Source organism: Antrostomus carolinensis, unplaced genomic scaffold (genome assembly GCF_000700745.2).
Source record: "Antrostomus carolinensis isolate BGI_N321 unplaced genomic scaffold, ASM70074v2 scaffold11787, whole genome shotgun sequence".
Classification (NCBI taxonomy): Eukaryota; Metazoa; Chordata; class Aves; order Caprimulgiformes; family Caprimulgidae; genus Antrostomus; species Antrostomus carolinensis.
In genome coordinates this window covers 6,875-31,605 of record NW_010328062.1, presented here as the reverse complement: position 1 = coordinate 31,605, position 24,731 = coordinate 6,875, and the positions used below count along the sequence as shown (strand labels likewise).

Here is a 24,731-nt window from a genome sequence, read left to right as displayed (position 1 = left end):
TTTTTTTCCTACTTGACAAATACCAATCTCCAACCTCACATATCTTGTAATTTAAATACAGAAATATGCTGATGGTTATAGTGTAGTGCTATTTACATTAACTGAACATTTTTTTTATAAGCTACTGAATATTGATTTCTCATCTCTGCTGGAAAAATGGATTACCTTGGAGACAAACTGACAGTGGCACAAACTCACATGACCCAGTGGATGGGTACAGTGCGGAGATCCTTACAGGAAGCACTAAATTTAGTCACGACTGCGGTTGCTCATGAACGGACTAGTGGGGAAGGTGGAAGCAGGACTCCCTTCAAGAGAACCTCCTCCTTCAGGCACTTTGCCTCCCGGAGCAGAGAGTCCTTCCGAAGGTTTTCAGTGCGGAGTCAGCAGAGGTTTTCCTCTTTGAGGAAGAGGCAGACCAGTTCAGAGGCACCTGAGCTTGTAAGCTAATACACCTTTTTGAGACTCTCGAGGTAGATAATATAATGCAAAAAAAACCCCCCAAAACCCCTTGGTTTTGTTGCAGCATTTTATCTTATAACATAAACCTGGATCATGTCAGCTTTTCAGTTTAAAAATAGCCCCCAAACCACTTGCAGGTAGTGGTGTCTGTCTGTCTGCTCCCAGCTGGTTTCTTTCTGCAGTACAGGTGGATGTTCTCATTTACCAGAGAACACAGTTAATGAAGGTTTTGGGAATGGGGAAAAATGTTGTTAATTTCTTTTAAAGCAACACAGTCAGGTAGGACAAATATTTTTCTAAAATTAGAAAAAGAAAAGTAACCTGAAACTGCACTTGTGCCTGTCATTTCAAACACCACAAGTCAGCGGGACTTTGGATGCACGTCAGCACTGGGAATTTTTCAGTAAAAAATGCCTGAAGCTAAATTTTTAAAGAGTTAAGCACTATCACTCTGCAGTCAATGCTAAATTGTCATTATTACCTTTTTTTTTTAATTGAAAAAGAGGTGTGTTTTCTCAGTATAATTGCTAATTTGTCATGAAATAGAAGTTATATGACCAGCATGACTTGTGAGGGCTGTGGTGGGGCGGAGGCAGGGTGTGATTTCATGGGAGCAAAGGAAAGGTGAGCACTCCTGGTTCACCCCGACTGTGCCACGCAGAGCTCCCTGCTCTCCCTCTTTTATGAAACGCCTTTCCTCACCTCGGGGTTGTTCTCGGGGAGATGGTCTGTGTTGAATGGCGTGGCAGAGGTGGAGGAAACCCTGGTCATGTAGAGAGCAGCCCCTTCCCGGGCGGGAGGGACGTGGGCTCTTGCAGCAGGGCTGGGGTCTGCCCTGCTCCTTGCAGCCATTATTCAACATCCCCTGTTTCTGCTTCCAGCAAATACTGCAAAGCAGCAAGATGTTTAGGTTATAGTGTGTGAAAGGTAAATAAATCCAGTTTATTCTGTTTTGTTTTGTGGAAAGGAGCCTACACTGGTGATTTGGGTTGTACCTGAGACTGGTGATTCAGGACTGATGCTTGAACTGTGGGAAGCGGGTTGTACTGTGGTTGATTTGGGTGAAATTGGGACCAGGTACCAGAATGTGGATAAATCCTGAATGGCTTGTTCTCTGAAGTGGCTAAAATGTTTAGGGTTTGGGTTTTTTTTTAATAAACAGAGTGGTTATTTGTTGCAAAGTGTAAATACCTGAAGTTCTGGTGTGGCCTCAGAGGTTTGTTCACTGAATGACTGAAGGCAGCGTTGCATTCCTGGGGCAGGTGTGGTGTTTGTGTACGGGCTATTTCCAGTGCTTTTTATCAGTTATGGTCTATAGCATTTTTGTCCTGACTTGCTATTCATCTCCTGTTTGGCTGTACTGAAAAAGAAAATACTGTCAAGTGAGCACAAAAGAATGAAGAGGAAAATATTTGGTAACCATTGTTACAGCGTTAGCGTGGTGGAGTTCTGTTGGCTTCTTTCTTAAGCTGATATTTTAGATTTATTAGAGTCCTCTGAATAAAAACCTTGTTCAAAAGAAGTGAAGACTGCAAAATGGAAACATGACACTTGCAGAGGGCAATGTTACTACTTTCCTTACACTGCACTGCTTACAGAGCAGAAACCGTGGGACACAGGTGACCTTTCCAGTTAACGCACTGGTGACAGCCACTGGAGCTGCTGTCTCTCTCTCTCTCAGCAGTAATTTTGCATGTGCTTGACTTTATGCACGAGTTTGGTTTAACTTGTGCCCAACTCCTGTGCTCAAACTTAAAAGCTTCAGCACTTGTGAGAGTCTGTAGTTTGTGCCATTGTATCTTCTGCAGAACAATTTGTGAGCACGGACCTTGAGCTATTTTTGGTTTTTTATCGGGCTGGAGCAGGGTCATGGTTTTCCTCAGTCCTTAGAGCTACTGACATTTTTCTATGGAATTAGTATAAGCCACGTAATTCATCATGAAGTGACTTGTTTGTGGTTTTAGGGATGTGCTGTCACTCTGCACTGATACTTGAACGATGCAGTTTTTAAACAAGGCCTGTGAGGCAGCTGCCCTGAGTGCCCAACGCAGCGAGTGCCATCGGTGTCAGCGCCGTCTCTGCTGTCGCTGGTGGCTGCTGGCTGAGAACTTGGCATTGTCCAAGGCCAAGAAACCTGTCACAACTCAAGTCAAACAGCACAGTTTAAGATAGTGTGAGTAAACTTGCTGTTGAGGTTGAAGATAGTGGAGGTGTGAGGGTATGTTCCACTGCATCGATGCAGCTGTCTGTTTGTCCCCTCTCTTGACTTTGATGGACTTTCAGATTAAATGACCAAAGGAAATAATAGGTTACACTTTGCATGGATCTCCTGTTGCTGCTTCAGATATCTTCTAGAGGAATTAAGTATTGTATTTAAAGTATTCATCTATTTATTTGGGTATCTGTGACTTTTTAAAAATGCTTAGGCTCAAAAATTGTCTTATTTCCTGTTTAGTTGTGTACTGAAGTTGCCATCGTATGTTTGTCGCAGCTGTTATGGCAAAGAGCTGATGCTGTGTGTGCTGTCTGCTGGATCCCACAGTGGGAAAGCTGGAGGCTGTTCCACAGGTCTGACACAGGGGCAGCTCCCCATCTTCTCAAATGTGGGGAAACTGGCAGGCTAGCACCTTATTCATAACATCCTGCAGCATATTTTAGCTGGTAACCACGGCAAGCTATGTAGCTGGGAAAGAGCTCGTAGATACTGTGGCTTTTTCTGGCCTGTAAGTGAGATTTTTATCCACTACAGAGGAGCTTTAGGATTGGAGAGAAAGCTGCTTGAGGTAATTGCTTATTTCCTTGCTGGAGGTCATAAAAATAGGAATCAGGCTGCAAGAGAGAAGAAATAATTTTCATTTCAAACACTTCTTTTTAACAGCTCAGGGATTAAGTTTTCACTTTGTTTTACTGTTCATACCTTGTCACATTTTCCTATTCAGTGTCTGGCAGGGCTGACTTCCTGACCCGGCTCCAACTCTGATGTTCCATGTTTCTCAGCAGCGCCATGGAGAGGACGTTCTGTAGCAGGTTCCTCGGGAAGGGAGGCTGGTTGTACACATACCTTATTTAAAACGTAATCCTCTAGTTTTTAGATAGGAACCAGTCTTTAGATCAAGAGATAAAATGAACTAAAACTAACTTACCTTGTGGTTCTCAAACCAACAGTTGATCAGTCAGAATTTAATATCTGCAAACAAACAGGAGCTCAGGAATAATCTTTTATTTTAAATAGCTTCTCTGATATATTCAACAGCAAACTGTTTGGAAAAAGATTATTTTTAAATTATTATTTTCCCCTGTAGTACTCCTATTAATTTCTTCATTGCAATGGAATACTCTGTCATCTGTCCTGCCTTCATTCATGGCCCAAGCCCCTGAGCACACTGTTTTTCTCATCAGTCCCTGTTTCCCAGTGAGCTCTTCCTTCCTCTCTTCTGCCTTGTCGTAGTCTCTTCGTGTAGCCCTGTCTTCAGAGCCAGTCAACTGCCCTTTTTCTTTCCACTGAAACTGAATTTAATTGGCCTGAGAATATTTTATACAAATAGATGTAATGCAGTGTTCTCATATTTAATTTAAGGAAAAAGGGTGTCACCATGGACGGAGGAAACTTGTTGGCTGCTGCCCCCACGAGTGGCTGGGCCCTGCTGTTGCAGGTCACGTGTACTGAAAACCGTCCGCACATAATTACACAGGACCAATTTTAATTGCATCATTACTCTGGCATTTTAATATCAGATCTGGGAATCTGTAGCTGAGCTTGTAGAATTTTTTACTTCACAGTGAAATCTTTTAAATGGAAGCTGATTTTTCTCTGAGATGTTTTTATTTGAGGCTTTTTTCCATTTTTTTTTGTCTCATGTCAGCTTAGTCTTTGTTGTAATAGCAGCAGAGATTAATTTCATTAAACATTGCCTCTGTTTTAATCATGGTAATATCAGTCATAATTTCTATTACAGGTATGATATCTGATTTCACAGCCAACACCATTAGTTGTAGATCTCTAAGTTTGTTGCCACACAATAAAAAGAGGGCAGTTGTTTAATTAATACATCCTTAACTATCCCCTTACACTGCTAAAAACCTGTGGTGGTTTGTAAGGAGGGTAAATTCTTACTTTCTGTGTAAACTCTGAGAAGTTTAACTCCTTTCAGACTGCTGAGTGAAGAGCAAAGCTGTGGGAAAGCTCAGAGGTGTTCCAGGTTCGTTGGGAGAAGATTTTGGAAGAGAACAGCAACGATTAATTCTGTGGGTGCTTTATACGAGTTGCTCTGATATTTGCTAAACAGTTGATGAAAAAGGTCTTTTCATTCAAGCCTGATCTGACAGTATCAATTCTCTTGTTTGGATTCAGTGTTGATATAGTTCAGAAATGAAGATGGAAACTGAGTGTTTTTTTTGGCTGCACGAGTCCCACACACGCTGGGAGGGCGCTTAGTCCTTCAGAGGGTTTTTGTTGCATCCTACAGCCCTTTCACTGTCATCCTCTTTACTAGAGCTTGAAATTCCCATCTTGTTTCTTTAATCTTCACAGATGTTTCTTTCTAAGCCAGTGTAAGCTTGTGCAGTCAGCTGCTTTCTTGGAAAAGTTGGTGGGCCATCCCATTTCCATCTGAGTAGGATTCCTCTCTGGCGCTGAAGAGCAGGTGAGGGACCAAGAGGAGCTCTGGGAAAGCTGGGTTTGAATTGTACCTGTGCCATTCACCTGCACCTCACCTGGGATGGTATCTCCTCTGTTGAAAGAGCACTGATCTGCACTGTCTGTTCTGGTTTTACCCAAGGCCTGTCTGCATGTTTGTCCTTTATGGTCAACATCCCTCAACAAACGCTGGATAAAAAGAAACTAATACAAGCTGACATCTTTGTTCTGAGTTTGCCTGTTTTGATACAGACCCTACAACAAATACTTGCTGAACTATTTTGCCTTAATATTCACCAAAAGTGCAATGAATTGCTGTCAAAAATATTTGTTTTGTACTGTCAGTGAATGGAATTTTATCTTTAAATTTCCACAGAGCTGCTGGGGTGGCGTGAAGCACGTCTGCACAAAGCACCCTGCTAAAAATGAGTTGTTTGTCTTGTTTCAGGCTGGGGGAGGGAGGACTAAAGCTGTTCAATTTAATTAGTGAAGATACAAGGGCCAATGCTGAAACAGTTCATGCTTTTTCATTCTTAATAACTTTTCTTTGGTTTAACAGGCCATGAACAGAGCTGGCAGCATAAATCTGGGCCATAAAGCTGTAGTGATGGGTATTTAGTAGACTGTCTTTGTTGTTCCCTTGTTATTTTGACAGGAATCATCACTTAGACAACTTTATTCTGTGATTTTATTTAGGCTGGCTGCAAGGAGTTGATTTTTACCATGTTCTTAGAGCATAGGAAAAAAGCCCCATAAATATATTCAGAGCTGGTCACTTTGTGCTCATTCACCTTGTTTGTTTGTTTGTTTTTTGAAAGCAGTAAGTGATAGGAGCTAGCTTTCAGAGGGAAATAAATTGCATTTAAAAAACCCCATCACTGAGCACAACTCTCAACAGTGGCAATCCATTTTATTGCAATTTTGTAACACTGTGATGGTTTCAGGAAATACTCCTGGTGTTTCACTGCTCTGCATGTGTATTTTGACTGCTCTCTTCTAAAACATCTTCTAAGTTGTCTGAGATTTTTGTTTAAACCAGCAGTGCACAGTTTCCAAAGTCTGTGTTTGTTATTCACTTGTTGTCAAGAAATCCTATCACTTTCTGTACATCTTTAAATCTCAGCTTTAAACAAAAGAGCCCTTTTTTTCCCCCCCCAGGAATGTTTGTTTGAAGTTTAACTTGTGTCTTCTGTGGAAAAATGTTAACTGTGCAGAGGAGCTGTGAAATAAAGTATTTCGAGTAGGAGGTGTTGATTTCAAGTATGTAGCTTTTCAAAAAAAGCAAATATATTCACTTCCTAGCATAACAGTATGAAATTGTCTTGTTCTGGCTTGTGTCTCTTGCAATGTGGAAGATGAGGGATCCTGTTCAACTCTTAGTGCCAACTTTTATTAATCCTGATGAGAGCTGCAGATGCCCTCTGGGAGAGAGTGAATTCCTCGGACTCTGAGGTAGGACAGCGCTCTTCTGCTCAGAATCTTCCTGCTGGCCAGGTTGGCTCTGACCCTGCTGGGTTGGGTTTCTTGGGGTTTAATTTCTTTTTAGCTTGACTGCCTGAGGCTGAGAAGAAAATTTAATATGTTGATATAGGAGAGATTTTAAAGATGTTCCCAACTATTTCCTCTGCTCTGCTTCGGTTTTCTACTTTCCCACTTCTCAGAGGAAGTTCTGTCGTGGCTCACTCAGCCCTACCAAAGTGTATATTTAGCATTTGGTTCTTGTCTGCTTTTTGCACATCAAGTCAACCTCTGCTCTATCTTCAGCCTTGCACTGAAACCACATGATACGTGCGTGGTGAGTGTTCACAGCAAGTCAGAGCAGCTCTATTTTCAGGGTATAAAAAGAATGACAAACTCTAAAACGTCTTTGAAATCCTGAATGGAGCGAGGAGGTTAACTTCTATGAGAGTCACTGCAAAAGCAGTGGGTAGATTTCATTGCACGATGGTTACCAGCTTCCTGGCAAAACTGACTTCATCTGAATTAATTTGGCCACACTCTCTGTGGCTGGAGTCAGCTCCAGATAGACTTTAGGTCTCTCCTTGGTGCTGCTGCCTTTCAAATTGTGAGTCTCTCAGGCTGGACCCGGCTCCCAGGAGGCACAAAACAGCTGAGGGTTGTAAGTGAAAGATCCATTAATGGGGCAGAAGCAATTAACTAAAGACTGGCAAGCAGGGAAGTCATTTTGTATGTCAAAAGGTATGGAAAATGCTGGGTTTTGGGGAGCTGTGATAGTATTCAGCCTCTTTGGGGGTCAAGTTTGGGCTGGAAAAGTGTTGCTGTGGACATGCTGTTTGAACTTGAGTAAATCATTGAACATGCTGGCCATGATTTCCTCTGATTGCTGTTTGCAGTGACCATTTTGAGCTGGTGTGGTGGGGAGGAGCCCTCTCAGCTCTGTGCTAACCCACTTGTCACATCATTAGTAGTGTTTTGGTCTGTTGTACAGTTTGGGTGTTCTGATGAAAGTGAAAATATTTTTCCTGTGGCATAAGGCATGGACACATTTCAGAGGGGTATATGATAAACACCGTGGATTTGTTTTGGTTCTATTCAAATACAATGCTGAAACAAAAAGCTTTGCTTCCAAGAGTAAGGCTGCTGTCAGCAAGGCCATGGGCTGAGCGGTAAGGACTGTCCTGGGTGTAGTATAGAGCTCTTCAAAGGAGAGCAGCTGAGCTTACAGTGTACGTGGGATATTGCAGCTGGGATGTTCTCTACCCTCTCCATCCATCCATCCATCTCTCTACCATCTCCATCTCGGGCACCAGCTGTTCACAACTTGCTCTTGGCATTTCCTCCCTCGAGTTATGGGCTGGAATTTCTGCAGACGTAGCTCTGCTCTTCTGCAGTTTTTGCCTTGTCTTTCCAGGGGGAAGGGGTTGGGATTCAGGCCTGTGCATCAAGCTGGGGAGCGATGAAAAAGTGGAGAATTAAACCGGTTACCCTGTAAGAACAACCCCCGTTTTGTAAGGTAAATGCTGTCAGCTTTTAACGTGAGAGTTATAATTGGCTGTTGCTTATTGTCTCCCTGTGGAAGAGGCAGAGAAAACACCCATGGCTGAGGCAGCCCGGGGTTGCATAGCAACAGTGAGGATGTAGTGGCTGAGATCATTTATGAGAATGTTTTATACCGCGGGACTTGGTAGGTATTCCACTGCACAGGGAACAATTAAACATTTATAACTTAAAATGGGGTTTGTTTGTTTATTTATTTATTTATTTAGTAGAACAGTGTAGATCCTTAGGCTGTAACAGTGCTGAATGTGGTGTGAGTGCTTTCGGGGACAGGCTGGGGCAGTTGGGGCACACTTGTGTCTCCCCCGTGTGTGGCAGCGGCTGTAGTTTGTCACGTTCAACCAGCTTGTCCCCTGCAGCCCAGGAGGACAGCAGGGCCAGCGAGATGTTCCTCTGGAGCAGACACCAAGGCTCCTCCTCACCCGCTGGCAGCAGTGGAGGTGGCCTACATAATAATGTAAAGACCTTGAGGTCATGAGAGTGATTAATTCAATTACTTCTGTCGCTGCTCTTCGCCTTGGTCTCCGGTGTTTGTAAAGTGCTTCTGTGGTTTGAAGATCCTGCGGTGAACAGGGTATTGGAGAGGGCTGGGGACATCTCCTCGCGTGTCAGTGCCCGTGGGTGGAGCCTGCGCTGGAGGTCTCTTAACTTTCCTCATCAGTGAGATCAGAAAGAAAATGCACAATTCCTGGAACTGCTTATCAGTCACTGCAGTGTGGAGGGTGGGGTGGGAGGCAGAAGGTGCTGCCTTCTGCCTGGGACATTAAGGCTGTTGCTCCTTTCAACAGTTTAGTTGAACAGTGAGTTGGTCAATCCTCTTGCCTGGTTGCTGGGAGCTCACTGGAGCCTTGGTCTTCAGCCATGACTTACTCCTTATGGGCAGCACTAATTCGCAGGATAGTAAGTATATATGGCAATCCTGGGGTGTTCATTCCACAAAGTTGGACTTTCCACTTGCTGGATTGGTATTTAGACACTTACAAATCCAAAACATATGGGTTGTGAAATGTTGTATAGTTTCTAAGGCCCTTTTTTTATGGTGGTTTTTGTTGGTTGATTGGTTTTGGTACAGTCTCTGTTCTTTATAATTCTCATAGTGGACCAAAATATGTAGTTCACCTTTTAGTAATAATCCTTAGAATCATTAGAGTAATTGTAGAGTAATTCAGGTTAGAAAGGACCCATCTAGCTCAGCATCCTGTTCATAGCAGAGTCAGCTATGAAATAATAGAATAAAATGTTAATAGAAGAAGGTGTATTGCCATCTTCCTGGCATATTGCAGGGGAGTAATTGGGACAGTTTTCTGGATTTATAAGGACTTGTAAACTCTCCTTAAGTGCAGTGTCCCACTTAAGGGACAGGGGAGTTCTGAATACAGGCAATTTGGCCAAACTTCTGACTACTTTTAATTAAGAAAAAAAAAGGGCAGGGGGGGAGAGGCGGGAAGCTTTTCAAGAAATGAGCAAAATTTTTTCTCTTTGAGTTTTGTATTAAACAAGGCAGATGGTCAAAACTTCATTCCACTGTGCAATTACCTGTTCAATTTATGCCAATGTATTTTAAGTGCTGATTTTTGCCTTTCAAGCTGGGGGTGTCATTGTGACTGTCTGATGTCTCAGTCTTCTTTGCAAACAAGGATATTTTTGAAATTGTCTGTGCAGATTCTGACTCATGAGATTTCTTTCAACTGGTACTCCTCATACGCCAAGTCTTTGTTTCACATCAGTGCAGAAGAGTTTTTCACATAAATGTGTGCATTCATTCTTAGTTACGGGTAATTTTTGCGCTGGTAGGACCAATATTGTGTGTGCATCATTTTCAGGAACTGGAAATTGCAGGAGTAATCAGCCCTGGAGTATTGCCAGACCCAGCTTAGTTCCAAGGGAGTACTGAAAGAGCCATAATCATAATGTCTCATTTTAGAAGAAGAACTAGAGGCAAATCAGTATACAATTCGTCTGTTTGATTTCATATCAAAATTAAGTTGATTTTTTTTCCTGGCTACTCTTGTAAGAATTATGAAGTTAAAGATCAAAGCGTGGAGAATTACAGCATTTGAATACTGGATCAAGAGTAGTATTTATTTGATTGGCAAAATTTTTCAGTGATTATAAATAAGAAAATTCCTACTTTGGGTTTATCTTTTGCGCCGAGAAGAGAGCAGACTCCTCATTTTGTTGCCTTTTCCTTTGAAATGTCTGGTTTTACTCTATCGTGAATATTCTATTTATAGAGGAAATGGCTGTATCTACCATAGCTCCACAAGTTGCACAACTCTGCTTTCAACTTTGGTTTCTTCTTCCAAGTGGTGGATAAAGAAAGAGAATGGATCACAGATATTAGCACAAGTTTGTTGAGTTAATAGTGGGTTGTCTCTCAGAGAAAAAAGGTTTCTGTTCAGATCAGATCTTTTCTTGAGAGCAACAAAAGTCAGAGTCAGATGTGTCAGTTCTTTATCTTGCAGGATCTCTTGTTCTGTGGAGCTTATGTAGTTAAAAAAAGAACAAAAAGAAAATACTTTCATCCATCTGAAGAGGTGAGGATTGAATCTAGGGAACAAAGCATGAAGCAGAAATTGGTTGTGTTTGGGAGCACTACATGTCAGAAAGTATTTCCTCCTTTCTCCACCGAAAACTTGGGTGCAAAGTGTCCGTGGTGCAGCTCAGCGTGCCGCGGGATAGGCAGGGTGCTTCCCTCTGTCCTCTGTGTCTTAATGTAAATTAATGTGATATAGGACACTGTGGGATGTGTGATATAAGAGGCTTGTGACGGGCCTGATGTCACTCCAGTACAGTCAGTCAGTCTGACATTAATTTCCCAGTCTGTCCCATGTTTGAAAGCTTTGGATTTGTACTCCCAGTTTGTTCTCCATTCACACTCTTTGTCTGTAGCACCAGGTTGTTCCAAGGAAAATGTTAATGCCAGAAAATGCAAATGTGTCTGTATGATCTAATTTGAGTTGCTTGTGTCTAAAAGTGTCTCAGCCATAAAACACAAGGGTACATATGTATAGTTCTCAGAAAGCTTATGTAATTTTGACTGGTATTTAAAAAGAAAGAAAAAAGTTTAATAGCAACTACTAAGTGCTCTCCAGAGAAGGATGGGAATAGAGAAAATGATCCTTTTTTAAATCTATCCTCTGCTTTTTTTTTTTAAATAAGCTTATTGTTACCAAGAGTAAACATTTTGATAACAAAGGGAATGGATTTTTCCCAGGCACCTCCACGGTCCTGGTGCCCAGTGCTTCTCTATTACCAGATTGCCTTGAGTCTTTCTAGAGTGTGGTGAAGATGATAGAAAAGAGATCTTCAAAAGAAAAGCTAAAACTCATCATTCTTGTGCTTGCTACTAATCACCTACTGGAAAGAATAATCTGTATGGTTTGTTGTCACTTCCTTCTTCAACACAGGCAGTCTCCTCCAAGCTGCACGAGCTGTAAATGGCTTTTCTGCCTCCCCCTCGGTCCCCCCGGCTGCCGCCTCCTCCACACGCCGGGGAGAGGATTGGCTCCTCGCGCCTCTCCCCGCTTTATCTGCTGTTGGGACCTTTTTTTCCTCTCAGCCAGCTGACCAGGTTATCATACCTCATTAAATTCTCTATGGTTCTTTTCAGCTGGTAGAAACCAGAGTCTTTAAATAGTTTAGGCCTAAGGAGTGATTTGTAGACTTGAAAGAATGTTTATTTTTTCCAGCTAATCATTTGGCTCATTAAAAAGTGCAGCTTGAAAGGGAGCGCTGAAATAAGTAACTTCCTCCAGAAGGAAAATGCAACAAGGTTACTCCATATAACGAAGTAATCTCTTAAAATTTGGAGTGTCTTATTCCTTACATTTAGACTCTTCAGTTTGTTTTATTGAAGTTCACAATGTCTGCAGAAGTAGTAATGTTATTTCTTTTTCAGGGTTTTGTTTTTTGGTTTTAGCATAGAGAATCACAGAGTGTCAATTGTGTCATTTTGGTTATAAAACCACATCTCAAAGTTCAAACGTATGTACTGTCAAGTGAAACATTGTCTGAACTGAAGAATATGGGCTGATCAGTGTGTCTGCAATGTAAAATTTATTTTTTTTTACATTTATTTTACTGAGCCTTCAGATGAGCCATATATTTGCATCTCAATGTCTTTCCTGTTGCTGCTATAATGGTATTATCAGGGTTGTGCATGTTTTCTCCTTTCCATGATAACACAACGCTTTGTATAAACAATGTCTCCTAAATGCAATACACGAAGCTGCTTTTCTGCTGCTCCCATTCCTGTTTCTGAGCTTTTTAGACTAAATTGCCTAGTTAGAAACAATGTGAGTAACTGCAAGTGATGCAGTATGTACTGTGCATGGAACTAATGTGCTTTCGTGGTAGCTGGTGGAAAATACTGGCTTCCAGCAAAAAGGGTAACAGCCTGGTGTCTGTTGGGTCATCCTGCTAAAACCAGGGAGTCAGTTCTGGCCTCTAGAGCTGGTTATTTGCCCAGGAAAACAGTGCTCATTTTACAGAGAAGTGTTGTTCTGAGTTCACAGCTGTTTCCATGTTTAAGTTTGTTCCCAGTTTTATGTTCAAGTTTAACTGTAGCTTCCAAACCACTATTGCAAATACAATCTGTTCCTCGTTTAGCCAGGGGCTGAGGGAATGATGAAATGTTGCGATTGTTCTGTTGCAGGATCAGCTGAAGAAATGCTTCTCCAGACAGACCCCAGAAGCGAAGGACACGGACACGCTGGTGCAGGAGCCCGACAGCCAGTACGGCACCTGGAACGAGCAGCGGCACAGCGGGGACAGGTGAGGGTGGGCAGGTCCCCTCTGCCCCGCGGGTGAGCTGCTCCTTGGCTGAGCAGTGACAGGAGCTGTTGCTTTGGGTGTCTGTGTGTGTACGTGGAGGGGTTTTTTAAAGCTGCACGCTCAGTTTCAGTGACTATAGGTGAAGAAATATTTCTTTAATTAATCTGTAAATTGCAATAAGGCTTGAAATTTAAACTCCATCCTCCAGTCAGAATGCAGTGTCACCACTTTTATAAGCAACGACAAAACCAGCTTGGGCTAGAATAGATTTAGCAAGTCTGCGAGTTAGATAGTATTTTTTGGTGCTAAAATGGTAGAAAAAAGATAAGGGGGTAAAAAGCTTTTCTCAATAAATACAACAAATGGCTTTGACTAGATGAAGGTAGGTAGTAAAGCTTTCTTTTGTGTTTTGTATTTGTGTTTGCAGTTATAGTTAGAAACGTACATTTTCACATTTAGAAAGTGGTGACCTTGTGTGCTGTGTGCCTCCGACAGGTAGAACCAGGGTTCTGGGAAGATTTTTCTAAAATTCCCTCTCTTCTTCCCTCTTAGGTAGATAAGGAGGTGTCTGACAGAGTCTGGTAACAGTTTTGAGGTTTGTTTTATTGTATTTTGTAAATGTGGTCTCTCCCATACCAATTAGCAGTGCCTTACGAGCTGTGCTCTTGGGTGGGCTGAGTGGCAAAATCCCTTTGAAGCTGGTACTTGGGATGCCAGGAATCTGCTCCCACAGCAAGAGGACGCGCGGTTGCACCTCTGAACGTGTCCCCTGGGCTGCTGTGTCCACATCTCACTAACTCTGAAGCATTTTAGTGTGGTGAAGTGGAGGATGAAATGGAATATCAGTTGAATGAAAGATAGTATTACTGGTGCTTTTCTGTTATTAAAACGATTTAATGGCATCAACCTAGAGCATTGAAGTGTGAGGCTTTTTGTAACTCACACCTGTTGTGTAAATTATAGCTTGATCTACACTTAGAGCCAATTTCTTACCTGCTCAATGTAGTGTGAAAATAGCATTTTATCTGGTGTGTGGTTTGTTTTTATTTTTTTTAATGCTGTACTTGTTGAGATCCTATAGCAGACATTGCTGTTGATGTTTGGTGTGTCCTACGCTCGAGAACTGAGCATTATAAATATTTTATTGTTTAGGAAATCAGGGTAGCTTTCAGCTTGAAGTTCAGTGAGCTAAGTGACATGCCAACAGTGACATCCAAGTCTTCTATAAAATCAACTTTGATTTCTGTATGTTCTAGACATTTTCTGGAATCAGTTTCTTAACAAAGGTGCTTGTCTCTGCTCCAGACAAGACAGCATTTGAATATTATTTCAGACCTGGAAGATTTTTCTTGATTAGAAGAGCTCCACCTGAAAGTTCTGGTTTATTGAAGTATTGAACTCAACCCCCATGTCCTGTAATTTTGTCTCCACTATGAGAAATGTTCAGTTTTTTCTCTTTTTACAGTGCAGTGATGGCAGTATAGTGACTTTTCAGTATTTTGTCACCCCCTAGCTCTACTTTAACTTGACTTATGGTTCATTGCAGGGGAATTACTGGTGTATTAATTCAAGCACTTGGAGAGGAATCAGAGTAACATACTTCTACATATTAAATTAATAATGGAAATCTTCCTGGAATATACTGAAGCTGCATTTTGTTTGCAGTTTATTTTTTATGAAGTAGAAGGCTTTCTGCCAGGACAAGTGCAGACATTCTCCTCTTGCCATGGGTGATTCAAGCCCGTCTCTGCGTTCGGCCGCTGCTGAGGCGGTCGTCTCCTCCTCTGCTCAGCCCAGAGGCAGGAACTTAGAGAAGACTTTGATAATTCAGCTTTCCTGTTTTGCCTGGCTCACTTCCCTTAAACTTTCTATCTTGCCAGCCGCACAGCCCGTGGTGTTGCATTCTTCACACACCCCGATACGCCCTCACAGCCGGCGTTTGGCCATAAGCTGAACCTACGGCTGAGAGAGCACCCAGGGAACAGTGTCCTGCATCTTGGGAGGGCACCTGGGGAACACCACGACAGTGGGGACAAAATGTCACCAGCCTGCTGCTGCTGCTTGGGAGGAACTCCCAATTTTTGGCATTTTCCAGGCTTTGAGTTGTGAAGCAATTATTTTAGCCCCTTTAGGACTGTTTCATTAATACACCTGTGAATTAACTCATTTTCTCTGAGAGAGGAAGAGAATTTTAAAACAAAAAGCCATGACTACATGGCAACAGGATAAACATGGTCCTTTTCCTACAAAAGCTTCAAGGAACTCATCTGTATTTCCATCATTTCTTACTCTCAAATATTTCAGTTTGAAACACTGCACTGAGCTGTATTAGCTGAAGCCCCAGGCTGTGGAAGGGAAGAGGCTTTCTGGAGGGAGGCACATCAGACAGGGTCCTTTTCATATGTATTTTAATTTCCATGGAAGGTGGCAAGTCTGCAGATTGTCTTTCCTCTCTACATTCTTCCATATTCTAGTGGATCTAAAGCCTAACACTGCAGATACCAAATATCATTCAAAGCGCAAATACTAGACAAAAACTTCCTCCTAGAGCTCATTAGTACCATTTCTTAATTATCCTGGGGCCCACTGCTGAAGAAGGGAAGAGGCATTCACTCTACTCGTGAGCTGGAAACCCTCTGTGCAGTGTTCGCTCTGCCAGACTGGAAATTATATCATGTACTGCTGCTGGATAGAAAGTTGTTATTCAACAGGAGTCTCCTGAGTGTTTTCTTCCCAAAATTGTTATCGCAGTGGACTGTACCAAATACTAAGGTCTATTGTCTAAAAAATATATTCATACATATATGTTCAGGGTTTTTGTTTTAGAACAGTTCTCCTAGGTATTTGCTCAAGAAAAGGTGCTTAGTAACAAGGCTCTTGTTAAGCAGAGAAAAAAAAAAATCTAAACTCCTTAAATACTTTAGATTTTGCTTTTTAAACTAAGAACCCCTAAAATTAGAAGCAAGACAGCCCTATTTTTACTGACAGTGGGGTCTTACTGTGTTTTCTTCAATCTCCTGCTGCTTAAAGGAATGCTCCAACCTACGTGACAAAGGGAGACATGTAACTACATACAGCTTTCAGTCCTGCTACAACTCACTTCTGTTAGTTTAGGCAAAGGGAAGATTTCTGGGAATGCACTGGGAGCATCACACCGCTGGGGTGCAGGTCCTGCTGCCCTTGGTGCTCCACCCTTGGCACCCCAAAAGCCTCTGCTCCTAGAACCTGGCCTTAGGGTGCCACCTGCTGCTCTCCTCTCCCTTCAGCTCCTTGAGAGAAAAAACCCTCTGTCTGGCACGATGGGCAGCTCTCTCCAAAATAGACCCCAAGATAAAAGAGAAGTTGTGTGGGCATCTCTCAGACTGGTTTCCATCCTATGAGTGAGCGTGGTGGGGGAGCACAGGGTGTTTGTCCCTGTCACCATCCCCAGACCAGAGGCACTGGCTCAGCCGCTCCCCAGCAGAGTTTTCTGTGCTGGTTTCCAGTCCTCTTGCCCCATTCCAGTCCCTTTCCCTGCCAGCTCACTCTTCATGCTTTAAAGTCACCCGCTCTGAAGGCAGCAGACCTGTCTGACCAGAGTGAATCGATGAGCCTGTCACACTTCTATGTGGTTGTGCTGTTGCTTAAAAACTGTGAAACTCCCCAATCTGATCCCCCTAAACAGCAACGTTCTCTCTTCTCTTTCACATCTTGGCAAGCGTGGTTCACGGGGTTGCTGTTGCTGGTGTTCCTTCCCTCTTACGGAACAAAACTAGAGGCAACAGGAGAACCAAAATCTAACACAGCTGCAGAGGAGGAGCTGCTGATCATGGGTCAGCACTGACAGACGCTTCTTTCTGTCAGGACACAAGGGATAGTTTTTTTTTTTAATCCAGTGTTTAAATCTGAAGATGCTTCAGAGTCCTTGGAGTCACGTGAAGTAAAAAGCAGTGATAATGAAAGTGATCCCCACCCTTGCTCTGGTACCTGCTGCCTCTGAAGATGCCTCTGTTACTTGTAGCCATGGTTTCAGTTCTACCTTTATCATCTGCTGAGTATGTGTGATCCAAACAAGACTTCCATGTATTTGTTTATCCTGAAGTCTCACAGATTCCACTTTCTGAATTTGCAGCTTTGTTCCCGAATCTCCTTTGTCAGAAAACGATGCCATTTCAACAAGAAAGCAACCTCCAAATAGCCACCCGTCTTCACTGTCCTCTCAAACGGAACCTGCCTCCCTGGTTGATCACCATGACTTCTCAAAAGACCAAAGGAGCACCAGTTTGGACCGTTCCAGCACTGACATGGACTCTACTGATGGGACTGATTTACCTCCTCCAGGAGACACCTACCCTGATGAAAAGACCACTGATTTCTCTTTCATTGATGTAAGTAACCATTATGGGAAACAGAAGCTCTCCTCCCATGTTAACTGTGTTGTTACCTGTGTTGATCACAGCAAAGCAATATCTTCTGGAAACTTTGCACTTAATCCTCTTCTGCCTTTTCTTTATCACATTGAATTTTTCCAGCTGACTTCCTCCCTGAAAAGTTTAAGATCAAAGCTACAAAGTTCTTCTTGTTCCTGTAATGCTTAGGTTCTGAGAGATTCCAAAAAGCTATTGGCCTCAGATAATGTCCACCAGTGGTTTAATAAAGTTGCTGTTTCCCTTTCTGCTCCCCAGTAAGTGTCCAACCCAAACCATTTTATGATTCTATGGTGCTGTTTCCCTTTCTGCTCCCCAGTAAGCTGTAACAGAAGAGTTAAATGGTTCTATGAATATTGGAAACATAATTAAATAACACAAATAGCTAGTGACTGCTGTGATATGAGCCATGCAGATTTAAGGCTATAAAGACATTTGCTAATATTTTTCTTGTTCACAATTGATCTCCTTCTGTAGTAGCTTACAATTGCATTTTAAAGGATTTTTTTTTTCATACTTTAGAATCTTGCAGCCAGTATAAGTAATTTCTGGCTGTACACAGTTAGATGAGGTTTAGCTTTCTTTGAAAGCACTAAGACAACTGTAGTTTTTCAGTGTGACATCTAGGAAGTACTGCTTTTTTCTTTAGTAAGGGTTGATGCAGGGTTTTTTTTTTTTAATAGTATAATATCTAGTGGCAGATATACTGGTGAGTCCAAGATTCCCAATGTAAATGGATCATGCAGCTGCCAGGAAGGTCTCAGATACACTGCCTTGCCTGCCAAAGTGCCATAATACCTTCCAGATTGATGAGAAGACTGCTCAGTAAAATGTATGAAGGACACAAGCAGGTTTGTGCTGGAGGCAGTTTGGTCTGATGCAGCAGAACTAAAAACTGAGTGTTGAAATCGCAGCTGCTCCCTGCGTAGGCTGCTGGGAAGGGCCTGCAGCCAGCTCTGTTCTCCACTGGTGTTGCCATCGATGGGGAACTGCAGAAACCTGTGTTTTGCCAAAGCAGATGCTGCTCTCATCTTCCAGCTCACTCCAGCTCTGATACAGAGGCCACGTTTTGTGGTCTGTTGCTTTGAGATCCCTAACTGCATGTGCCTTGGCCATGGTACTGGTTAATAAGCCTTTGGCAGGGCATCCCAAGTGCACTTTTTGCTCTCTAAAGGGAGTGTTTGTAGCCCAGAACGGCATGAAAGGTGTTTTCTCTCTGTCTGCCAGTGGTTCTGCAGGTAGTGGAGGTGGTCAGGTATCGTGCTGTTCCCCGGGCAGATAAAGGCATCTTTTTAAAACATCAGTAGCTTCAAGTACAGCTGGCAATATCCTGTTTTACTGAGTAGTTTATTCCTGACCTGAAATCTCTTGAAAAGAAATAAAAACATATCTTCCAAAGAAGAGGAGGAGGCCCAGTGATGTTTGCTGATTTCAGGCAAGTCTCTAACAACAAATTACTTTAAATAAATAAATTACAGCTCCTTCTTTTGCTCTGTAAATGTTATCCTCTTACCATCGTGCACAGGGATGGATGTGTTTGAAATGACTGATCACAGAAATTTTCTGAATGCCCTGAGTCCTTGTTGCTGGTGAGCAGCTTGAGATTTCTGCGGATGGCAGCCCATCAGAGCAGTGAAATTACAGCACTCTGCTACGAGAGGATTTTGTGTAGTTGCTCTTTTTAGATCCCAATCCTTATTGGCCTTCAGCTGTTACCACCTGGCCAGGCCTGTATTCTTCAAACATTCAAGGAACCAAAATCTTATTTATTGTAGTTATTTTTTTAAATTAATTTGGTGAAAATAATTCATGCAGATCAGACATCCACAGCCAAGAGAGATCAAAGAACCAGCGTTGCACCCACTTAACCATAATGCAACATGTCCTTATCATAAATTCTCTTTAATACAGTTTTAAGTAACTACAACAGTAATAATCAAGCATATATATATATGTATATATATGTGTGTGTGTGTATATATATATGTGTGTGTGTGTATATATATATGTGTGTGTATATGTGTGTGTGTGTGTATATATATATGTGTATATGTGTGTGTGTGTGTGTATATATATATACACACATATATAGTTTAATTAAACTGAATGGGTTAATGTGTTAAAGTAGGTTGGGAAATCATTATGGAGGAGATAACTTATTTTCAGGCTGGTTTAAAGCAAAGACCTTGTTTCTTTTTGTAGCAAACGACTGTTCTGGACTCCAGCGCGCTGAAAACTCGTGTACAGCTCAGCAAAAAGAGACGCCGTCGAGCTCCTATTTCCCACTCCCTTCGGAGAAGCAGAGGGCTGGAGTTTGAAAACAGGTTTTCTTTGACGGAAGAACCAGATAGTACCTGGATGTTTAAAGATTCCACAGGTATCCCTCAGCTTTCTGAAATAATAAACCATGACCAACTTGGTTGTAAGGGCGGGAATTTCTGAATGGTGTCACATACCTGAAGCTGCATCAAGGTTTAACAGCAGCTTCCTTCACCCACCTCTGGGTCATCCTCTAAATCAAGTCTTCCTCTCCATTCCTTGGGGCCTTTGGAGTGAGGGAAGCTGCAGTAGCCAGACCTAGAGAAGAGCAGGGCGAAGGAGAGCTTTGGTGCCATTTCCTTTAGCTGCTGGCTGCTGCCTTCTGAGAATTGTGTTCGCTGATAAAATACTGAGTTTAGAAACTGCTACAGTTGGAGACGTTCTCTGGCACGTTCTTTATATCTAAGCCTGTGTGTTATTGATAAGAGCAACTGTAATTCTTCAGGGTCTATAGGTGCTCATAAATATTCTTTCTTTCTAGCATCTGTAAGTAGTCCAGGACTAAAGAGGCCCTGTTAAGGATAGATCAACTCCTTCAAATCCATTCTATTAAAAATGTCCCCTTGCTGGCCTGTCCTGTTCCTTGGGATGGAGTAAGGAAATGCATCAGGCATTGGCAGTCCTTGCTCATGGAAGTCAGTGAATGGCTTGATGCACACTCCTTATAGATCCATGATGTAGTTAGTACCTGTAGCACTCTGGTGCTGTGGTGATCTATGCTGCAGACAACCTTTTGATATTCCCCGAGTGGAGGAATTACTGGTGTTGCAGCTGGTTCTTTAGAGAGGCTGGTGATGTTTTTGTAACTGAGGGCAACTATTAAAAGAAAAGTCAGTTTTGTGTCCTGCCATTTCTGCTTTCCCTTAAAGCCTGTGAATATAGGGAAGAATGTGACTAAACTGATTTCTTTCATAGCCTCCTCATAAATGAAAAGGCTATTACATGTGTGGCAGTTGCTTTGCTGCAGATCTAACAGATATAAAATGTTTTAAGACTAACCTTGATAAGAAGAGCTGTACTGGAAGCTGGAGTGTAATGATCAGCTCAGGACTCTGCATGTAAAGGCAGCCACACCATGGCATCGTTCACTGAGACTTCTGTTACGTGGTCTCCTTGTATCAAAGCCCTGCTTTGAGACCAGGGTGGACCAGATAACTTTGAGATGTCTCTCCCAATCGAAATTAATCTCACGTTCTGTGACCAACTGGGATGTTTAGAAGCAGCAACATGCATTAAATTGGGAGTACCTTCTGCTCCCTCGTCCATCAGCAAGAAATCTTTCTGTTGCTGAGTACTTAGTACGTTTGTTTGCTTTGATCTCTAGTGAAGCATTGAACTCGGTCCTGTGATGTGTTAATGTTACTCTCAATACATTTTTGAATGGAAGGAGACATCTAGAACAAGGTATAGATGAAAAGCCTGCTGACTAATGACTTTTTTCGTTTGTTTGTTTTTTTCCCCACCCTTCTGCTTATTTTTTAAAACAATTAGAAGAGAAGAAAGCTATGCAACAGGAAGATTCCGATGAGGAGGAAAAGGTACAGCATAGTGTGAGATCGAGCGCTGGACAAGCTCAGAGACTTCCTGTGTTTCCAGGAATGGACCACTCTGTTCTCAAGGTGAACACAGGCAGAACACATCAGATGAGAGTTACACCAGTTCAGCAGCTGCAGATGCTCTTTAGGAATAGACAGGGAATTTTGCTGAAGATGGCAGTGTTGTTTGTGGGTGTGATGTGGAGAATAACCTTGCAGTTAGCTTGCTCGCTTTTAATTGTTGTCTGGAAATATTAAGCCATTTGGGAACAAATTAGCTTTGCAATAGCAAACATGCTTTCAAAACTACCTGGGTTTATAAGGAATCTCTTCACTGATTTCAGGCATGGATTTTTTGTTTGTTTGTTTTTTATAAATCTGAGTGATTTGTTTTGCATTCCAGAAAAAGTCTGAAGGCTGCCTTAAAAAAATGAACTCTTTATTTTTATTTTTTTAGGCCCAACTGCGGAAAAGACAAGAGTCTGAGAGTCCTGGTGAAGTAGGTTCTGCTCAGCTGTTCAAATCCCCTAAACCACAACTGCAGCTTGGAACTCCTGGTAGCAGACTGCTGCCCTCCAGTGTAGAGAAGGAGGACAGGTGAGAGACTTCTCCGGCGTCAGAAAGATGCTAATACTTGTTTTGGTGGGGAAAAAAAAAATAACACAAGTAGGCTTCCCAGGGCTGTGGGGAAATTGTTTCTTTTTTTTTGTTTCTGCAATGAGTTTTCATAATTAAAGAATAAAGAGCTTTTTTTTTATATATATCTTAGGTCAGAAGAAAAGTCTCCTCAGTGGCTGAAGGAGCTGAAATCAAAGAAGAGACAGAGCCATTATGAGAATCAGGTTTGAAAAGGTACCTTCTGCCAGAAAGAGAGCCTTTGCTAAGTGGAAGTGTGCAGTGATAAAAACACACGTGGAAAACACTTCCATGGTGTCAGGATAACGACTCTGTCAGCACAAACATGACAACAGAGTCACTGGGATGTGTGCACCCAGGAGTGTAAAGTAATTCTGTCTGGAGGCAGAGCAGTCTGGGAAAGTGAAGTGTTCATTTGCAGGTGATAGTTTCACTGATTCTCTGCAGGTAACTTTGTTTTAACAACACTCACTCTGTTTGTGCTGTGATTTCAGAGCAAGAACATTGAGTAACAGCCTTACACACACTTTGTAAACATTGGGATATGTTGGTTTAGCAGTTTTCTGGGTAGCTCTTGAGCATTCAGCTCGTTAAATAGGACGAGACCAAGATGACACTACAAAGTAATCTGTGTTTGTGGGGGCTTTCCTGTTACTGAGAGGGGTCTGACTCTTGTGTGACCGTGTCATACTATTACTTCAGTTGCTTCTGCTTTTAATTTTCAGATAGTGGTTCTAACCAGAGGAAGATAAAGAAGTTTAACAGAAGCCTTAACTCATCTGAACCTAAAATTCACATGTCATGTTGCTGCTGTTCGCTTCCTGCCTCAACTGCTATGTGCATGGTGCCTTCCTGTTTTGTGGAGAAAGCTGCTTAATATTCATAGTCAAATACAAAGCTGCATCTTTTCAGCGATGGGAGGACAGTCACTTCAGACCTGCCTGGAAGAAGATCCGGGGGTTCATAGTTAGCACTGCGGAGAGTCGTGAGAGATTGTGACACCTGAGGGAGGAGCGCTGCGTGCCGCGGCGTCCCCTCGCTGTTCAACAAAGAAGATGTTTCTCCATTAGGTGTCCAGCAACTCAGAAGTAAGACTTTTGGTTGACACGTCAGGTGTAAGGCTGAGCTTTGTGTTTGTTTATGAAAATAACAATTTTAATCTTTTTTTTTTTTTTTTTTTTTGGTGAAAAAATAGTGAGCTCCTATTTAGAATGAAGTTTGTGGAAGGTGAGAGTGAATGAACAAATTATGTTTACTGCCATATTGAAAAAGGAAACTTGATTATTTTTTTGTAAAATGTATTTTTGATTGGCTTATATTTACATGTGATCTGCTGACCTAGCAGGTGAATATAATTTTTAGATGAACAAAATGTTAACTTTTGTCACTCTTGAAATGGTATATTCTGTGTTTTGTCAGCATGTGGAATAATTGCTTCATTGGAATGTCTTTCCTAAAAAAGGATCAAGCAATAATGTCAACCAGTTCTCTTTAAAAAAAAGAAAAAAAATGTAAATACTGTTTTTATAACGAAAAAGGAAGGGAAGAGGGAGGATGTTACACTCATATCAGGGTTCCAGTTAATTGTTGAATGTCACTTTAATAGCAGTTTGGATAGTCCCACTTCATATTTTTATTCGTTAATCTGTAAATACCAGGTTTAAGTTTTTATTTTTACGCTGATTTTGTGGGATAACCTAAATGTGATCTTCAGTTTCTCAGATGATTTACTTTTCTTCTTTTGGTAAGAAGCTTACAATAGCAGTAGAGAGATCTCATGCCTAACACGGGTGTTATGAATATCACTAATATCTCAAATACATTAATATCTTTGAATACAGATTCTGAAATTGAGGTGTCCCTTTAGGACACACTTTATTCTTTTCCCCAAATAAGTGCTCTTTTCAGTAAACCTTCACCAATGTAGCCCAAGGAGGGAGGTGATTCTGTCACGTCAGTGTTCCTCTCAACCCGCCTAAGAAACCAGCAACGTGGAAGAAGGAAGCGAGACCGGAGCTCCTCCGCTGGCCCTGCTCCTCGCGTTGCCCTTCCTGTGTCCTGCTGATGGGCTTCTCTAGGTATTAAAGATAAAGCACCAGCACTTGAACTCATTTTCTTCCTTTTTTTTTTCTTTTTCTTTAATGATCAGCATTTTGGAAAGCTTGATTTACGTGGGGTTACCACAATGGTGCATCTGCTAGCCAGAGTGGCATGCCCAGTCTGCTGTCTATCAGGCTTGTAGCTGCCAAAACCATGTGCCAATTCTTCTCATGGAGGAGACACAGATGAGGTGATTTTTAGTCCCAGTCTGCTCGTAGGAAATCACAGCAGTATGTCAGGAGACAAGTCCCATATGTGCATATCTCCCTCCCAGATTTAGTTCTGGTAGCAGCTCCCTGTACTCAACGGCGATGAAATGAATACATTTCTCTTGGGTAAAAAAAAAATCTTTACTTGCTACTTTGCCCTGTTTCACATCAGAGTTGTTGTCACCATTACAGCTTCACAGCCTCTTCTGCTACCAATTAAGAAATGACCACCCAAGATTTCTGCCAAGCGTTTCATTCGGTGTGGGTTTTAACTCTGGGAGATGGACTTGCATTTGAGTGCAGTCGACCAGACTGTTAAAGAGCTGTTCTTGGCTAATTTTAAAATGTTGCACATATTTTTTTTTTTTCTTCCCTTTAAATGGTGGTGGAAAAGGTTATTCTCTAAGATAAGCTTTACATAAATGTCTTTTAGGATATATATCTTTTTTATGGCAGCACTCAAGGTGTACCATTAGTCGTGCACCACGTGCGACACGCGCTTTGGCCAGCCCTGAGCAGCAGCGCTGGGAGGTGTGAGAAGACTGAGGATTGTTTCCTTCCCCTTCCCCAGAGGAGTGGGACTTACTTCAAACAGTACCTAGAAATCAGGTGGATTTCCCCTGCTTACACAGAA

At 42.1% G+C, this 24,731-nt stretch overlaps 1 protein-coding gene across 1 annotated transcript; it reads left to right on the top strand.

Annotated features, from left to right (window-relative positions):
- Positions 1-12,773: 12,773 nt before the first annotated feature.
- Positions 12,774-22,743, top strand: KIAA1671 (KIAA1671 ortholog; the record flags this gene model as incomplete). The annotated part of the gene is made up of 7 exons (XM_010172108.1): positions 12,774-12,892; positions 17,004-17,259; positions 19,501-19,675; positions 21,109-21,236; positions 21,610-21,749; positions 21,922-22,004; positions 22,514-22,743. Coding segments are annotated over 6 exons (897 nt in total), but the record flags the coding sequence as incomplete, so codon positions are not given.
- Between the last annotated feature and the right edge of the window lie 1,988 nt (positions 22,744-24,731).